Source organism: Octopus sinensis, linkage group LG6 (assembly GCF_006345805.1).
Source record: "Octopus sinensis linkage group LG6, ASM634580v1, whole genome shotgun sequence".
NCBI lineage: Eukaryota > Metazoa > Mollusca > Cephalopoda > Octopoda > Octopodidae > Octopus > Octopus sinensis.
Window position 1 is genome coordinate 58,657,749 of NC_043002.1, and position 19,995 is coordinate 58,677,743.

General features: G+C 37.6%; 1 protein-coding gene and 1 pseudogene across 2 annotated transcripts; both read right to left on the bottom strand.

Annotated features, from left to right (window-relative positions):
- Window positions 1-224: 224 nt before the first annotated feature.
- Window positions 225-19,995, bottom strand: LOC115212744 (tubulin alpha-3 chain). Of its 2 annotated transcripts, XM_036503955.1 has the most exons (4): window positions 19,806-19,995; window positions 9,857-10,055; window positions 4,938-5,160; window positions 225-1,421 (listed from the first exon to the last, which is right to left on the bottom strand). In XM_036503955.1, exons 3-4 carry the CDS (start codon window positions 5,056-5,058, stop codon window positions 295-297), a joined length of 1,248 nt encoding a protein of 415 aa, XP_036359848.1. In that variant the 5' UTR covers window positions 5,059-5,160; window positions 9,857-10,055; window positions 19,806-19,995; the 3' UTR covers window positions 225-294. The 2 variants fall into 2 exon arrangements, with proteins under 2 accessions (XP_036359848.1, XP_029637262.1); XM_029781402.2 differs by lacking the exon at window positions 9,857-10,055.
- On the bottom strand, window positions 8,616-8,734 carry LOC115213620 (annotated as a pseudogene).

Sequence of the window (19,995 nt, forward strand, 5' to 3'; positions counted from 1 at the left end):
TCCCCAAGACACCTGATGAAGGCTGGAGGGTATATCAGCTGAAATGTGTTTACAACAAACAAGGTGAGGACAAATATCCATCAAATGTAAATAATTCCTCATCTCTTAAATATAGAAACTATTTTTATACTGAAAGACATTGTTATGAATATAAGAACCTTTTACCTATAAGATGCTCCGATATTTCAGCAGATTTAGAAAATGGATAAAATAAAACAGGTTTGGAGGTTGAAATTATTTTATTCGTAGAATAATAGAGAAAATGACGCTTTTCAGATAAATATATCATGGACGTTAATATTCATCACCTTCTTCCTCTTCTACTTCTGTAGAATCAATTCCAACTTCTTCATAATCTTTCTCAAGAGCTGCCAAATCTTCACGAGCTTCCGAGAATTCACCTTCTTCCATACCCTCTCCCACATACCAATGAACAAAAGCACGTTTGGCATACATTAGATCAAATTTATGATCAAGACGAGCCCATGCTTCAGCAATGGCAGTGGTATTACTCAACATGCACACAGCACGCTGGACACTGGCCAGATCACCTCCAGGAATAGTGGTTGGAGGCTGGTAGTTTATGCCAACTTTGAAACCAGTGGGGCACCAGTCAACAAACTGAATACTGCGCTTGGTTTTGATTGTAGCAATTGCAGCATTGACATCTTTTGGAACAACATCACCCCTGTACAACATACAGCAGGCCATATATTTACCATGGCATGGATCGCATTTGACCATCTGGTTATATGGCTCAAAGCAAGCATTGGTGACTTCTGCCACGGTTAGTTGTTCATGATAGGCTTTCTCTGTAGAAATAATCGGAGAATAAGTAGCCAAAGGAAAATGGATTCTTGGGTAAGGCACCAAGTTGGTCTGAAATTCAGTCAGATCAACATTAAGGGCACCATCGAAACGCAGAGAAGCAGTGATAGAGCTGACCACCTGGGCAATAAGTCGATTCAGATTGGTGTATGTAGGATGGACAATGTCAAGATTCCTGTTACAGATGTCATAGATAGCTTCATTATCAACCATGAATGCACAGTCAGAATGCTCAAGTGTGGTATGGGTGGTAAGAATGGAATTATAAGGTTCCACAACGGCAGTTGCCATTTGGGGAGCAGGATAAATAGAGAATTCCAGTTTGGATTTCTTACCATAGTCAACACTTAGACGTTCCATGAGCAGAGATGTGAAACCAGAACCAGTTCCACCACCAAAACTGTGGAAGATTAAAAAGCCTTGCAAACCAGTACATTGGTCAGCAAGTTTTCGGATCCTGTCCAAAACCAAATCAACAATTTCTTTACCAATAGTATAATGACCTCTGGCATAATTATTAGCAGCATCTTCTTTGCCAGTTATCAGCTGCTCGGGGTGGAACAGGCTGCTGTATGACCCCATACGAACTTCATCTGTAAAAATAAAAATAAATAAATTGCAATTAATACTTTAACATTCAGATTACTCTGTCAAATGTGAATAAATAATATTCATATTGTTTTGAATTAATCATGCATTCTTCTAGCTTGAAGATTTTGATGATATGATTGTTTAGTTTTAGAATGACATTGTAGGGTAGGTGTGAGAGGCTGGATCTGTCTAATTTGAAAATAAAGCAGACAGTATTCTGTATTTTGGCTGAATATGGCTGGCTTAAATAAAATTCATCATCATCATTGTTTTAGCATCAACTTTCTTATGCTTGCATGGGTCAAACAGAATTCATTTAGGCAGGTTTACTATGGCTGGATGCTTTCCCTGTCTCCAAACCTCATCTCTTTCTAAACAAGGTAATATTTTCCCATCACCAGACATGTTTTCACAAAATATTGGAAACAAAGGGTACCGCTTGCATATGATGTCAAAGCAAAGAGACAGTAACACACACACATACACACACGACAGCCTTCTTTCAGAAAATCCACTCACTAGGCATTGGTTGGTCCAGGCCTATAGTAAAAGACACTTGCCCAAAATGCCACACAGTAGGACTGAACTCAGATTCAGGTGGTTGGGAAGCAAAGTTCTTACCACAAAGCCACACTTGTGCTGATAAATTATATTATATTCACCGCTGGTTGGTGAACTCTGAGAGAAATTTCGTCTTGGTTGACACCATTTTACTTTATTTATATCATCCATGAACTCTGGATATTTAAATCAATAAGTATTAATTCAATTGAGACATAATCAATTCATATCAAGCCACTATACTGTATCCAAACTCAAGATACTTGGCTTCCAATTACTAAATCTAATTATCTGTAATCAATTACTATGGCCAGTATAACTCATTGCTGTAAACAGCTGCAACCTTGGAATTGATTATTTTTGCCTTGGCACAGGAGTGGCTGTATGGTAAGAAGCTTGCTTACCAACCTCATGGTTCTGAGTTCAGTCCCACTGCTTAGCAAATTGGGCAAGTGTCTTCTACTATAGCCTCAGGCCGACCAAAACCTTGTGAGTGGATTTGGTAGATGGAAACTGGAAGAAGCCCGTTGTATATGTGTGTGTGTGTTAACAACAAACAAGATGAGGACAAATATCCATCAAATGTAAATAATGTACATAATTCCTCATCTGTTAAATATAGAACTGTAATAAAAAAAATATGGTACTAATTCTTCCTGCAGAAAGTTTTATTGGCAACAGCCCAGAGACTTATCTGGAAGGAGATTTATCCCTCATCTTTTTAATTCTTTAGTAATCTGAATTGAGCATCAGTCCTGGAAATCCTTGCAATTTGGAAATGATTTGTTTGTTAGCTTGTGTGTTAGCTTGAGAAAGCATAAAGACATCATCTTAGCAGTATCTTTTTGCCTTGGTATAAGAAAAACTAAACAGCCTGGAACAGACAATCAATCGTGTCTCCATAACTAATAATGGATGATATTGAACATGGAACATTTATAGGTGCAGACATAGCTGTGTGGTTAAAACGTTTGCCTCCCTACCATGTGGCTTCAGGTTCAGTTCCGCTGCATGGTACCTTGGGCAAGTGTCTTCCACTATAGCTTTGGGCCAACTAGCAGCTTGTGAGTGGACTGGTTAGACAGAAACCAAATAGAGTGTGTACATGCATGTGTGTGTGTGTGCGTATGTGTGTGCATATGCACATGCATATGTGTATGTGCATATGTGTTGGTGTGTGTGCACTTGCATGCACTTGTGTGCATATGTGTGCTCTTGTGTACGTGCGTGTGTGTGTGTGTGTCCATTCATGTACATGTGTGTGCACACGCATATGTATGTATATGTGTATGTCTCTGCTTGTTGTGATGTCGCATTATTTTTATAAGCATCACCATCGAACGAGCAGTGTCACTCATTTCCAGTCTTCCATGAAAATATGTCCAGTCAACAAGAAATATTGCATCACCTGGAAATAGGTGAGGGCATCCGGCCATAGAAAGTCTGCTTTTTATATCCTCACATCATTGTGATATACATTGTTGACAAGCATAAAAGATGTTGACTCTGACCCAGTGTAGTAGTACCTGTCAGGTTCCCAGCTATGAGTTAACTACGATGTCACACTATTGCTTTTGGACAGTGCTCACAAGACATCCCAACGGAGCCAGGGCAGATAAGGCCCTTTAGCCCTTTAACTGCCCATCTAAGAGAAGATAATTCTATATCAATCCTACATCCTGATAACTATTCTTTGCTACTCTAGGCACAAGGCCCAAAATTTTGGGGAAGGGGATCAGTCAATTATATTGACCCTCAGTACACAACTGGTACTTAATTTATTGACCCCAAAAGGATGAAGGGCAAAGTTGGCCTCAACGGAATTTGAACCCAGAACGTAAAGACAGACGAAATACCACTAAGCATTTCACCTGGCGTGCTAATGTTTCTGCCAGCTTCCTACCTTATCCTGATAACTATTGGGCTCATGGCATTGTTGTACCTGACCAATAAGGCTGGCAGACTAGAAACAGGGACTGGCTCTGCACAAACTATGCACACTATGATAATCCTTTCTACTGGAAGCACAAGGCCTCAAATTTGGGGGAAGGGATTAAGTCGATTACATCGACCCCATTGCATGACTAGTACTTGTTTGAGTGACCCCAAAAGGACGAAAGTATGCACACTATAATAATAATCATTGTACAAGTTGTTCTGCAAACTGAAACACCAGCATTAACACTGTCATAATTTCATAACAAAGAATTCTGTGGAGTTGAGTCTTGCCGATTCTTCATTCATTGAAGAGAGTCCACCATTTATTCAAAAGAGATGTTTTACAACATGGTGCTTCATTGCAAATAACATCAAATATATAGTAAATATATTCATAGGCACAGGCGTGGCTGTGTGGTAAGAAACTTGCTTCCCAACCACATAGTTCTAGGTTCAGTTCCACTGCATGGCACCTTGGGCAAGTGTCTTCTACTATAGCCTCAGGCCAACCAAAACCTTTTGAGTGGATTTGGTAGACGGAAACTGAAAGAAGCCCATCATATATGTGTGTGTGTGTGTGTGTGTGTGTGTGTGTGTGTGTATGTTTGTGTGCCTATATTTGTCCCCCATCACTTGACAACTACTGCATGGCACCTTGGGTAAGTGTCTTCTACTACAGCCTCGGGCCGATCAAAGCCTTGTGAGTAGATTTGTTAAATGGAAAATGAAAGAAGCCCATCATAATATATATATATATATATATATATATATAAATATATATATGTATGTATGTATTTGTGTGTCTGTGTTTATCCTCCCACCATCGCTTGATAACCGATGTAGATGTGTTTATGTCCCCTGTAATTTAGCAGTTCAGCAAAAGAAACCAACAGAATAAGTACTAGGCTTACAAAGAATAAGTGCTGTAGTCAATTTGTTTGACTAAAGGTGGTGCTCCAGCACAGCTGCAGTCAAATGAGTGAAAAAGTAGAAGAGTACTGCTGAAGCATATTGCTTACCGACAACTGTAGGCTCCAAATCAACAAAGACAGCTCTCGGAACATGTTTTCCAGAACCCGTCTCACTGAAGAAGGTGTTGAAGGAGTCATCACTACCACCAACTGTCTTATCAGATGGCATTTGACCATTTGGCTGAATTCCATGTTCAAGACAGTACAGCTCCCAGCAGGCATTACCAATCTGGACACCAGCTTGTCCAACATGTATACTGATACACTCACGCTGAAAAAATCAAGCAACAACAAAGACATTTATCATTAAATAATAATATCAAAACCTCAGGTGTCTAATAGTGCATTGCTGTTTTGACGGTGTATAATTATAAACTATGGAGCACAACATATGAATTAGACTGAGTGACCCCTAAATGAGTAAAACGAAGGAAACAGAATAAGAATATTTTTTATCGAGGTAAAAATAGCTTTTTATATCAGCAGTTGATGTTTGTGAATCGTTAACATTGAAAGTGAAAGGTGAAAACGAAAATAAATTCAAATTAGAATAGATTAGGGAATTATTAGTGCTGACATGGTTTGGTTGTTAAGAATTTTGATAGTCAACCACATGGACTCAGGTCCAGTCCCATTTCAGGGCACCTTATTTTGTGTACACACACACACACATATATGTATATCAAAAGGATGTGTTATAACACTATACCACATATACACAAACAGTCATACCAGCAATCCAACATACCTCCATCATCAGCTGCCCCACTTACATCATTATAGTTTTAACACCTGGGCAGTACCATTCAATTCGGCAGTGTCAACAGTACTTAAAGAAGTGCTGTTTGGGAACAAATATAGCAAAAGACAAAACACAACTTTCAAACACATTTACCCTATGTACAACAGTTTTCAATCAAATATAGGCAGGATTAAACGTTAACTTTAAAATTAAACTACAACAAGAAACGCATAAATCTATGTACATCTGTATCGGGAATTATAATAAACCTACAATAACTAATTTATAGAAAAACAAAAGACAAAGACAGGTGTATGAACAACGAGCAGGTGTATTAGTTTGATGCTCTGGAAATTGAAAAAGTCTTGTATGTTTCAAGCCTATGTTCTTCAACAGAAAGGAATAAGAGAGAATTAAAACAGAGTGAGAATGATTTAGCAGTCTAGCATGGCTAAGCATGTGTTATTTCCACCTCCATCTTTTATATATGTAACAGTTTTAATTAATTTGTAAACAATATTATGAAATGTTGATAGTCAGCTGGTGTGGCAATAAAGTTTTGATGTTATTGCATATTGTAAGATGTGAAAGATGAACAATGCATGGAGTTTTAAGGAAATGTTTATTTACCGTTACGTTACAATACTTTGCCTCGATGGGCAGGTTTTGGTTCATCCAAAAGCATGCAAAGTAAAGTTTGTGTATGTGTCCTCTTCATTGTTTAGTAGTAGTAATTACAGAGAGAGATAGAATGATGTTAGAAGGGACAGAATTAGAGCTAGAGAGAATTGTAGGGTGTTGTCTCACAGTTGCTTTCTCCCTCTGACCAAGGTTGGTCAGCCAAACCTTGTTGAGTCGTCACGACTGTGACAAACTGATTTTTGCTTGGGATGTACTTGCTTATATAAAGATCCAGAAGGATAGATATATCATTGAGAACAATAGATTTAGTTGGTGGTCTTGTTATCTCTATTCTAGCTTTTGGTGAAGTAGAAAAGGTTAGAAAGGGTCAAGTAGTGAAGACATTATTTCGGCCTAGCTAAAGGCATCTGGAAAATGTAAAACTGCTGTCAGAGAAAAACCATTGTTCCACCATGGGAACAGTTCTGTTGCAGAATTAATTTAAATTTGGCTATGGTGGATTGAATCCACTTCATGCTTGCAAAATCCACTACATATAACTTAGAATAACTTAGAAAGGTTTTGGCCAGTATTGGCCCAGGCCATGTCTGACTTAACAGCACCACCTGGCGAAATCTTTCAATTCAGGATTTGGGCACCAAGGCCCATTCGAGCAAAGAGTTATTGTTTGCGGTGACATATCCAGGTGTGGGTGGTTTGTCCGGGACTGTTTGAAGGAATTTGTCCAAAGACTTCTTGAATTTTGTGTGGTCAGTTTCTGTTTTGATGTGTCCTGGTGTAATGTTGAAGAGAGCGGGTCCAATTGATATAACTGTGGAAATAGTACAGAAATAAGTCTAAGACATTTCAATTTAAGAGCAAATTTAATAAAGATGATGTTAAAAATTAAATAAAGAAAATATTACCAGTTTCAATGAATCTCATCTTATCAAATATCAGTGAACATTTATAAAAATTTGAAGTAAAAACAGTTTATCTTCTATCTGGGGGTCAAGAAACTGGTGATGTTTTCTGTATATAATTTTTAAAATCATTTTTATTAAATTCCCTCTCAAATTGAAATGTCTTAGACTTACTTCTGTGCTATTTCCACCTCCATCTTTTATATATAAAAATTTGTTTCAACTGTATATATATATATATATATATATGTATGTATATAGACACACACACAAGTATATATATATTATGTATGTATGTATATAAACAGCAGTTTGCAATGTTTCACTATAAAGGAGAATTATAATTATTCTTAAATGCAACTTGGAAACACCTACATTGCTAGAAATAAGAGTTAAAAAGCTCTAATGCTATAGTTAATGCACATGAATGAAAACATATACACTAACAGGAACCATAATTGTCCGAAAAGTGCCGATATATATATATATAAGAACGCAAATGGAGTTTAAAGTTTACGACAGCTGTTTCAGTAAAATTTTATTGATACCTTCATGGTTGTTTTACCTCACTATGAACTCTAGGTTATTGTACCTAGCAAAGATGGGCACCGTTAATTGAAAAGTTAAATTTTTAACTGTTAATCTGTTAACCAAAAAGCTAACTTTGATAACCATTAACCAATTAATTATTTCCTATGTAACAGAGGTTCTGTATAAGCCGTTAACATTAATTTTTATTAGAGAAAAAAACCCAAAAAAATCTGTTTTTGCTCTAAAACCACATAAAACACCTTTAAAAAGTGCCAAAATTGAAGTTAACTCAAGTTGATTTGAGTTAGCGGAAGTTAAATGTAATGGAAATTAATTAGTCTGATAATGATTTCCAAAGTTAACTTAAAAGTTAAGTCATTAACGAAAATGCTAACTTCGTTAATTAACGCTTAACAGTTTGGTGCCCAGATTTCGTACCATTTCTGGTCTCCTATGTGTTGATACGCCTAGATTCTACTGAATCCTATAACTAAAACAAACACACACAAGGAGAGACGTGGTTATATGGTTGACAAAACTTGTTTTCTAACTTTTGGTTTGGGATTTGGTCCTACAGTGTAATAATACCTTGAACTAGCATCTTTTACTGTAGCCCTGGGCTGACCAAAGCCTTGTGAGTGGATTCGGTTAATGGAAAATGGTGAGCAGACACACATACATATTCTCATACCTCACAATTCTTTTTGAAATTTCAAGTTTCACTTTGCAGATGCATGTGATGTGTGCCAGTATGTATGCATGTGAGCTCATCAATTATTTTTTTCCATATTAAATTCCGATATAATTGTAATCTACACACCCCGAAAGATATTTACTCTCTTTTACTCTTTTACTTGTTTCAGTCATTTGACTGCAGCCATGCTGGAGCACCGCCTTTAGTAAAGGGAATGCTTATAGCACCTAGGTTTCCCAAACGGTCACCCATCTAAATACTAACTAGGCTCGATGTTGCTTAACTAGGGTGATCGGACGAGAACCGGTGCTTTCAACGTGATATGGTCGTTTGCAGAAAATTTCTTTAAAAATTATTGATTTTATGAAAGTTATGAGGAAACAAAGCCAACTCGTGTGAATTTACTGAAACTCTTCTCCCTGTCCTCAGAATTTTTTTTTTTTTTTATTCCAACAAATTCCCATATAATCGGAATCTGCACCACCCGAAGCGTATTTTCTGAAAGTTATGAGGAAATAAAGTCGGTGGCAGCACACCTGTGTAGGTATGCCAGGCTGAAAATATTGTGTGTGAGTGGTGTTGTCTTTAATGTTGTTAGAGAACAATTTCAGAGGAAGTAGACGACAAGATAATTGGTAGTTTTCCCTCGTCTTAAAATAACATGTCTGTTTTTAAAACTAAGCTGTTGCTTTTTTTTTAGGACAGAGACAATGTTGTTTGTGTACATGTGCGTTGCAGGAGGGAGGGGGTGAATAGAAGATGAAGATTTATGAAACTGCCCTCAATATTGTCACATTTAGTCTCACAAAGAAGGAAAAGGCCTGGAATTTTTTTTAATTAAATAATTAATTTATTTATTTAGCTACTGAGATACCAAATGGACGAATGAAGTCAGCAGTGTTCCCGCTTAAGTTGTGCGCTTGTGCGCGCGCACACTTACACGTGCATGTGTGCATACAAGCTTTTCAGGAAGAAATTGAATTCATTTTCTTTTTTAATAGAAGAACTTTGAGCGATAGTTAATCGTATGGATGCGCATATATTTAGCAAAGAAAGAGAAAATTTGCTTGTTATGCAAACTGCTGTGCATTAACAACCACCTTTTATCAGAGAGAGAGAGAGAGAGAGAGGCGGGGTGGGTGGAAAGTGCCGTGCGTGTGAAAGACACGCGTCTTTTAGTGTGTGTAGATTTCTATGGAATCATTATTTCTTTATAAACGGTTAACGCCAATGTTTGCTTCCTGTATAAATTGTTGAAAATCGCTGCAGTTGATGGTACAAAAGACGCTTGGGTATTATTTGACGCACCTCAATTTCAGCCGCGCATAAACGAGTAAAAGAGAAACAATCAGTACTTCAAAGCATATATTTGAGACCCAGATTTGTATACAGAACCCAGGGTGATTATTGCACACCGCATATTATTAAATTAAAATTCATGGATAATTTCCATTACCTTTCAAAACAATCACTTTGCTGGAATCATCCCGTTCTTAGAATTCCCCATCCCCTACATAGTTGTAAGGTCTTCCTATTTTGGTATACGACAGAAGCCTAGTTCCTTGAGGGCCAAGACTAAGGGTTGGCAAACTTCTTGTATTGTTGACCCCTTCATGGAATCGTCGGTAACTTATTGAGCCCCGTTATGTAAATTTCTAAAATAAAATTAAAAAGTATAATTAGTAAAATAATTCTTGATTGTTAAAACAATCACTCCTTAGTTCTTTTGTGTCGTTATTGCTTTTTATTAAGAAATATTTGAAGAGGAAATTTAATGAAAATACTTAACGAAATAGATCAAGAACATTAAAAATTGAGTGACATGTTGATATAGTCGGAATATTTCATATGAAATCTGTTTCCTGAATACTAGTTCGCAGTATTGACCAAACCATCAGATGATGTTATATACCGCTGGTCACAATGCGCTTCCAATTCTACCTTGATCGCGTCGTTGTTTTCTATCTTGACCAAATTGATCGTCTCCCATTGTTGTAGAGGCCTTCCAGGTGGTTTTTTTTTTTTCGCTCTTTTGAATACCACTCGGCAACTGTTCGGGTCCTCCTCTTGTCTGTGAACCTTGCAACATATCCAATTCAGTGGAACCTGTGCATTCGCTATTCTGTGAGCACATCGTTCACTCTACTTCGTTCTTGAATGATCTCATTTCGAATCTGCTCTCGTAATGATATTCCTCGCATGGACCTTTCCATGATCCTTTGCGTCGTAACCAATCGATGTTCAATCCTCTTCGTCGTCGCCCACATCTCACTTGCGTATACGAGCGCAGGTAGGGCGGTGCTAGTCATTGCATCGATATTTGGCTGGAAATTAGCCTTAAATTACCCATGCTCTTCCTGATTCAGTTCGTAAATAATTGAGTCCCCTCAATGCCCAAACTTATTTCAGGTGGTTATCGACTTCCTGTATAGTTACATAGACCCTCACCCATCTGCTGGGGCCAAGTTTGATCACTTTGGTCTAGAGGGTAATAAAATAAAAATAAATGTTTCCTTGTCGAGCTATGCCAGGCTAATGAGGGCCACTCCGTCGCAAGGTTACTCATTTTCGCCAGCTGAGTGAACTGGACCAACGTGAAATGAAGTGTTTCGCTCAAGAACACAACGCATCGCCCGGTCCAGGAATCGAAACCACAATCTTACGATCCTAAGTCCAACACCCTGTAGGCATCTAGCTTGACCTTGTCTGAGATTTGAAACCAAATCCACCGGCTTGTTGCTTGTCAAAACGAGCGGGAATCCACTCCACACCAGATGATTGATGAGGAAACACTCGACCTACAACCCTAACCACCAAGCCATGCGCCGTCACCTAGAGGGAAATTAACATATTATTTCTGAGTAAGATATGGGCCAAACAGATCCAAGGACCCAGTTTTCAGTGATGTGGTAGTACTATTAATAAATTACACAAAATCTCTTATCTCAAAATGTTAACGTTGATGAAAAGGTGATCATTTAGTAGCCTGTAGTAAAATATTTCCCGAAATCTGTAAAAATGGTGGGGGGGGGAGTGCGGGATGAATGAATATTGCTTGTGGTCGTAACATCTCTGCAAAAGAATTTGACAAGCTCAGAAAATATAAAGATTTGCTTATTGAAATCGAAATGATGTGGAATTTCAAGGCGGTTACAATACCAGTGATTGTATGAGCACTAGCAATAATAATAAAAAAGAGGGAGCTGAAAATTATTTGAGCGTGATCCCTGGTTTTAACTTGTAGTCACAAGTATTGAGAAGAGCAATGTCGCCGTGAGAACAATTACCAGCCATGCAAATAATTTTTTAAATGTTTTATTTGATTAGGGAGATGAACAATCGGGTGTGTTTATTCTAATGGCCTGTCAATGTATACAGTAAGTTTTTTTGTTTGGTTTTTGGTTTTTTTGCCCTGTGGTAGGGGGTCGGGTAGACACTCGGCAAGAAATGGAAACAAAATTGAAAGAAGAAAAACTCAAAATAATAATCACGTTTTCAAGTTTTGACACCAGGGCAGCAATTTCGAGATGGAGTAATTCGATTACCTCGATCCCAGTGCCTAACTGGTACTTATTTCATCGATCCCGTGAGGATGAAAGCAAAGTCGACATCAGTGGGATTTGAACTCAGAACGTAAAAACGGACGAAACGCCGCTAAGCATTTTGTCCGTCATGCTAAGGATTCTGCCAGCTCGCCGCCTTAATTGATTTCAGCACAATGCCAGCAAGTTCAGGGGAAGGGCTAAGTCAATTAAATTGACCCCAATGTTCAACTGGTACTTATTGTATCGACCCTACGGAATTTGAACTCACAATATAAAGACGGACGAAATGCAACTAAGTCTTTTTTTATGTCCGGTGTGCTAACGATTCTGCCAGCTCACCGCCATATTAATAATCCTTTCTACTGAAGGCACAAGGCCTTGAAATTTTGAGAGAGGGGACTAGTTGATTACATCGACCCCACTGTTGTACTGGCACTTAGTTTATCGACCCCGAAAGGATGAAAGGCAAAGTCGACCTCGGCGGAATTTGAACTCAGAACGTAAAGATGAACGAAATGCCACTGTGCATTTTATCCGGCACCTTCGCCGCCTTATTATAATAATAGGCTTGATAGCTGCTTTGCCTCCTCATCAGGAAAGAATGTCGCTAAAATTAAACAGCACCCATCAACCGTTATTTGCTGCTACGGTTGGTATATCGTTATCCTACGTCTGTTGTTTCTTGTCTCGTTTTTGTTGCAGAAAACCGTCCCAACGACTAAAAGAGGGTCAGGAACTTAATATTTATGAAATATCTTCTTTGATTGTTTCTCCAGAATCGATCACTAATCTCATTTCTCTCCCCCTCTCTCTCTCTCTCTCTCTAGTTTCTATCCTTTTAGATACCTGTATGAGAGTGTAGATATATACATGTATATGAATGTGTAGTGTATATATATATGTGTGTGTGTGTTATATATGTGTATATATATATATATATATATATTATATATATATATATATCCTCTCTCTGTTTATTTCCTCGTGTTCCTTTCTGTTGAAGAGCGTAGGCTCGAAACGTAAAAGACATTCTCGCTTTCCTGAGCGTCAAACTTATACACCTGCTTGTTGTTCATACACCTGTCTTCGTCTTTTGTTTTTCTGTAAATTTCAACTAATATTACTGTCGTTACCGTCTTGCTTTTTTTACCCCTCTGCGAAAAGATCTCAGAATTTTAATTGATTTGCTTTTCGCAGGAAGGAAGTTTTCTTCGAAGTATACGTCTCGCTTTTATCCTTCGAAACGTTTAGTAGATGAAACCTTAGCGACTGAAGAAGGGGATTTTTCGTTGTGCTTATTGTCCTGTATCTCTTTTTTTGCTTGTCTTGTTCCTTGGTTTGTGTCTATGTTTTTCGTCTCTCTATGTGTTCGACGTCTTTTTGGTGTCCTGTACACATATATGCGTGTATATGTACATGTAGAGGTAGGTACGTACATATATGTTTATATATATGCATATGTTCTATTTTATTAACATATTATACGACTAAACGCACGCACCCTATTAAGTAAGATTGTTCTGTTTATCAAGTTAGCCTTGATATTAACTCTCACGCGACTCTGCATCTTTCTTTCTTTCTCTCCCATTCCCTTTTTCGTTTTTTTTTTTTCCCTCACTTAACTTGTCTCTTCCTCTCTCTCTCATTCTTCATTCTCTCTCTCCCTTTCACCATTCTTCATGGTCTCCTCGCACCATTCCCCTTCTTCTCTCTCTTCCTCTTGCTCCTCCTCCCCCATTGCCGTCGTCCATCTGCGACGATACTTCCGTCGTAACTGCTATCCTGTCTTTTCTCGCCCGCCTTCTAAGGCTACTGGTCGACATTTTTTTCTCTCTCGTCGTCCACTATAATCCAGCGTTTGCAATACTTTTTTCGTCTGGCGTTAACAGCCCTTCTTATCTTGTTCTCCTTGTCCTGTCTCTCACTGTTATATATTTATTTTTCCACTGTTTATATATATATTTTTTACTGTTTATATGTTTGTACTGTCGTTACCGTCTTGCTTTTTTTACCCCTCTGCGAAAAGATCTCAGAATTTTAATTGATTTGCTTTTCGCAGGAAGGAAGTTTTCTTCGAAGTATACGTCTCGCTTTTATCCTTCGAAACGTTTAGTAGATGAAACCTTAGCGACTGAAGAAGGGGATTTTTCGTTGTGCTTATTGTCCTGTATCTCTTTTTTGCTTGTCTTGTTCCTTGGTTTGTGTCTATGTTTTTCGTCTCTCTATGTGTTCGACGTCTTTTTGGTGTCCTGTACACATATATGCGTGTATATGTACATGTAGAGGTAGGTACGTACATATATGTTTATATATATGCATATGTTCTATTTTATTAACATATATATATATATATATATATATTTCCTTATTGGAGTTGGTTTTATATATGTTGGAAAAATAAATAAGTAAATAAATGGAAATTTTAAATATATATATATATACTCTATATATATATATAGATATACATACGTACATGTGTGTATATGTGTATATAATATATATTCATATATACGTACATATTGTCTTTGTGTATGCATTATATATATACACAATCATTTTTTTTTTCAGTGTATGACCACAAATTCGAAAGTGTAAAATATATGAAAGCAACATTAAAATTTTGCAAATAATAATAATAAACGAATGCTTAAAATTTTTAAAAAACCTGAGGGTGGGATAAAAATTTGAGTAGGTGGTGGTGGTAGTGATGGGGAGAGGCGGGGGCAACATCGTAAAATTTCGTCGTTGGAAACAGGAGACGGAAGAAATTAATTGGAGGGAGGGGAGGAGGAAACTCAGCAGCAACATAAAGGGTGGAGTGCTTAGTTGACACGCCCGCCTGGACACTGCTGAATGGTATATAATGTCAATAGTTCCAGGTTAAGTTAACGATCACTGACGGATAGAGTGCCCCCCACCCACACACACACATATATATATATATCATCATTTAACGTCCGTTGTCCATTCTGGCATGGGTTCGACGGTTTAACCGGGCTGACACATTGGAAGGCTGCACCAGACTCCAGTCTGATTTGACATGGTTTTCTACGGCTGGATGCCCTTCCTAACACCAACCACTCCGAGAGTGTAACGGGTGATTTTACGTACCACCGGCACGGGTACCATTTGCGTGACACCAAGGTGCTTTTACGTGCCACCGGCACGGATGCCATTTTGCGTGACACCAGTATCTGCCACGACTGCGATTTTGTTCAGTTTGATGGGTCTTCTTCTCAAGCACAACATAATGCCAGAGGTCTCGGTCATTGCCTCCGTGAAGCCCAACGCTCGAAAGGAACTCAGCCACTTTGCCTCCGTGGTGGGCTTCTTTCAGTTTCCATCTATCAAATCCACTCACAAGGCTTTGGCTAGCCCGAGGCTATAGTAGAAGACACTTGCCGAAGGTTCCACGCAGTGGAACTGAACCTGGCGTAGCTAGCTTCTTATCTCACAGCCATGCCTATCAGGGAAAGATTTTTAATCGGCAAAAGTTACCAAGTGATTCAAGGACCGAGAGTTTCGTGTATGGTACTTACCAAACTTATACATACACATTATGCACGTGCGCGTGTGTGAAATGAAGATAAACACAATTTATATCAAAAGAGCCTACGCGCATTTCACTATTGTGGTTGTTGAGAACCTTGCGACAAATGTTCCAGATGCTCAACCACAGAGGTTAAATCAATTTACAGATGACTATTGATATATAGGCGGCGAGCTGGCAGAATCGCTTGCACGCCGGACGAAATGCTTAGCAGCACTTCGTTCGTGCTTACGTTCTGAGTTCAAATTCCGCCTAAGTCGACTTTGTTTCTCGTCTCTTTCGAGAATCGATAAAATAGCTACCAGTTGAGCACTAGGGTCGGTGTAATTGACTAGGCCCCGAAATTGCTGACCTTGTGCCAAAATTTGAAACCCATTTACAGATAGCTAGCAGCTAAGCCCAGTTTCACCCGGTCTGTTTGGATGATGTGGCTGTGATCGTTTTTGGTTAGGCATAATCTATAACAGCGTTTGTCAACCATATCATTTCGGGTCCCCTGTTTCGAGTGGAGCCTCCAACTATGTGAAAATTTCCTGACCCCCACCCCGTCAGAAAACAGTTTCTAAGCAACTGGTTGTTTTAATGGCAGAAGAAAGGAAAATTTTATAAGAAAACGTTTTAATCGATTTTCTCGGTAAGTATGGGGGGTTAGGAAAAAAATACAAACTGCATTCCAATCTATGCACCTGTCTCCACATGTGTGCCATTTTTCATGCGAATCCACCCAGCCGTTTGCCTGTGAACCTCAAGACAAGAAAGAATACAACGATTGCCCATGTCCAATTTATATTATAGATTATATTCGAGCTGGCAGAACGGTTAGCACGCCGGGCGAAATGCGTAGCCGTATTTCGTCTGTCGTTACGTTCTGAGTTCAAATTCCGCCGAGGTCAACTTTGCCTTTCATCCTTTCGGGGTCGATAAATAAAGTACCACTTTCGCACTGGGGTCGATGTAATCGACTTAATCCGTTAGTCTGTCCTTGTTTGTCCCCTCTATGTTTAGCCCCTTGTGGACAGTAAAGAAATATATATTTATGAGAGACAAAAGGAAAGAGAAGCGAGAGAGAGAGAGAGAGAAGAGAAGAGAGAGAGAGATGATACTGTCGAGTTTCCTGCCAAATAACAAATTGATTTTCCTTCAGTTTCGGCCTACCTATGAACAACTACTACCAGAACCACCTTGTGTTCTTCCATTCCATTATTGCGTATATCGTAAAGAAATAGAAAATTTTGATTTTGATTTGGAGAGAGAGATTTTTAAAGCTGGTTGTAAAAAAAATCTGTTTGAATTATAATTATCCGGGAACCGGACGTTTTGGAGGAAGTAGAGAAAAATTTCAGACCCAAAATTCGTTTCAAAATGGGTATTTTACTTTAGAAAAAAAAAGCACTTTTTCTCTTATCTAAGCATTATTTTTTATTTCCAATATAGGAAATCTGCTTATAATTATCTAAAATATATTTTAAATGAAATTGTCTCCAAAAATCTACACACTGAAACCCAACTACACCTGTCTAAACTACACCTGTCTCTCTCTCTCTCTCTATTTCTCTCGTGGTTTCACTCATACACGTAAAAACGTGTACACACACATATATACAGGCACGCATACACACACACACACACATATATATATATTAAATAATAAAGGTAGAAATTGATATTAATCAATTAAAACCAGTGGCTTAGCATATTCAAAAAATCCGAAGATTAAAAATTGTGTTACATACAAAATTTAGAGGACTGACCACTAAAGTGGACATCCTATATGCTAAACATAGACGTCAAATCGCCATTACCACGAAGAATGTGATCTCAAGAAAAATCTCAGCAAAAAAAACAAAATACATTTTTTTACATTTTGTTTTTTTGCTGAGATTTTTCTTGAGAACACATTCTTCGTGGTAATGGCGATTTGACGTCTATGTTTAGCATATAAGTTGTCCACTTTAGTGGTCAGTCCTCTAAATTTTGTATTTATATATATTTATTTATTTATATAGACAGGCATCTATCTGTCTATATATATATATATAGATATATATATATATATACACACACACAAATATATATAAACATTCACATATACATACATGTGTCTGTATGTGCGTGCATGTGTGTGTTTGTGTGTATTCGTCTGTGTCTGTAGTGAAATGGAAAAAATGAAAACCAAGCTAGCTGGTAATCGAAGTACTTAAGAGTTGTAACTAATTCCCAGATCAATGAAATTCCAGTGAAAGCAGCAAAAATATCCAGCATTCATGGAACCACGTTTTGGTCATAGACAGGATTGAAGGATGACAAGCGTTGAGGCAGCATCCAAGGAATAGTTGTTCCACTCTGATTCTTCATGTAACGTTACCAAACAGGAGAGGTAAAAATCGATTGGAATGGATCTGCTATTAAGAAATAACGATGGAATGAGAAGGAACATTATATTATATTTTGAATATATATATATAAACACACACACACACACACACACATTGTGTGTGCGTGTGTATCTCTTAGTAGCAGATCCATGCCAATCGATTTTTACTTCTCATTCTCTCTACTATAGATATATACACAGTAATCCCTCGACTATCGTGGATGTTTCGTTCCAACTTCTTCCCCCCCCCACCCACCTACGCGATAGGTGAAAATCCGGGAAGTAGAAACAGTACTGTATATATTTTTAAAAAATTATTTTTGATAATTTGTATATATTTGTTTTATTATAAAAGCAAAACAACACCACAGAGGAATCGACGTAAGCTTAAATAATAAACTGCGATAGGTGAACCGCGATGTGGCGAGGGGTTACTGTACATATATATGTGTGTGTGTGTGTGTGTGTAGGGAGAGAGAAAAAGAGAGAAAGAAAGAAAAAGATACATATAATTTCCTTTTATCTTTTACTTGTTTCATTCATTGGAAGGCGGCCATACTGGGGCAATGCCTTGAACGGTTTAGTCGAACAAATAATTTCAGTACGTATTTTTTTGTATCGGTGTCTTTTGTTGAACCGCTAAGTTACGGGGATGTAAACGACCCAACAGCGGTTGTCTAGTGCGATGGTAAGGTACAACTACAAACAGAAAGAAGTGCACGCACACACACACACACACAAAATAGGCTTCCACACCGTTTCCATTTACTAAATTCACTCACACGGCTCTAGTTAAAAACACTTCCCCAGGTGTCGAATTGTCTGAGCCCAGAACCCTGCTGTTGCAAAACAAACTTTTTAACTTCTCTACTATACATTTCATATTAGGCACCATCATAAGTTTAACGTCCACTTTTCCATCTTTGCATGGGTCGGACGGAACTTGTCCAACCCATGCCAGCGTGTAACATGGGCCTTAAATGAAGAGGATAATAATGATGTATATATATTATGTATATTATATGTTCAGTATTTATAGATTAAATTACACATTTGATAGATAGATAGATAGATAGATAGATAGATAGGCATGTATGTATGTATGTATGTAGGTAGGTATGTAGGTAGGTAGGTATGTAGGTAGGTAGGTAGGTAGGTAGATAGATAATGTATATAGTATGTATGTATTTCTCCTTTTCTGTAACATAGCGCTTGACTGTATGTATATTTTTTTCCAAAATTGCGAAATTGTGACATAAACGTTTAGTCTCAATTGGAATATTTTCATGACATCATCTGAAGACCGGCAGAGTTCTTTTATTTTCGTTAAGATTCTTCTATCATTCAATTCAATTTAACTGTTATTGAAATGAACCATTTGAGCAGAAATCAAGGAATTCGATAGCATGAAAATATAAATCTCTTCATATAATGGTGTATGAACGAAACCACTGACTGACTCCTAGATTTAGCATTAATTTTGAATGTAAAGATGTAAAGGAAGGCTAAGAAACTTTCAATTTAGGACACTTGGCAACGTTTTTGACAATGAAAATAATCTAAATATATTATTTTCTTATTTACTATCATAGCAATGTATATCTATCTATCTATCTCCCCTCTCTCTCTATATATATATCTATCTATCTCCCCTCTCTCTCTCTATATATATATATATATCTATCTATCTATCTCCCCTCTCTCTCTCTCTATATATATATATATATCTATCTATCTATCTATCTCCCCTCTCTCTCTCTCTCTATATATATATATATATATATATATATATATATATATATATATATATATATATAAGGTATGTATATGCACAGTTATTTCTTTTTGCTCGTTTTATGCCGCAAATTACGTTTTGTGTAATCTTTCAGCTTTCAAAAACAAATAAATATATCAAATAAGTAAATTATTTGCTTACCATTTTTTGGCACAAAATATGAGTCTTTAAAAAGAAATTATATTTTTTTTTCTTTTCTTCGAAAATTGCAGCTAAAAAGCAGCTCACACGAACTTAATGAATCGCAGTGAGGTCTGTCGCTGTTTTGCGCAAAAATGTGCAGATATTTAAGTGAGCGTCATCCGGGTCTTTAATATAACACCTCCTTCAC

What these genes read in the sequence shown, in the direction of transcription:
- LOC115212744 (XM_029781402.2), bottom strand. An exon ending in TTTGGAGCCTACAGTTGTCG is followed by an intron (nt 1,422 to 4,937) that starts GTAAGCAATATG and finishes TTATTTTTACAG; the next exon opens with ATGAAGTTCGTATGGGGTCA.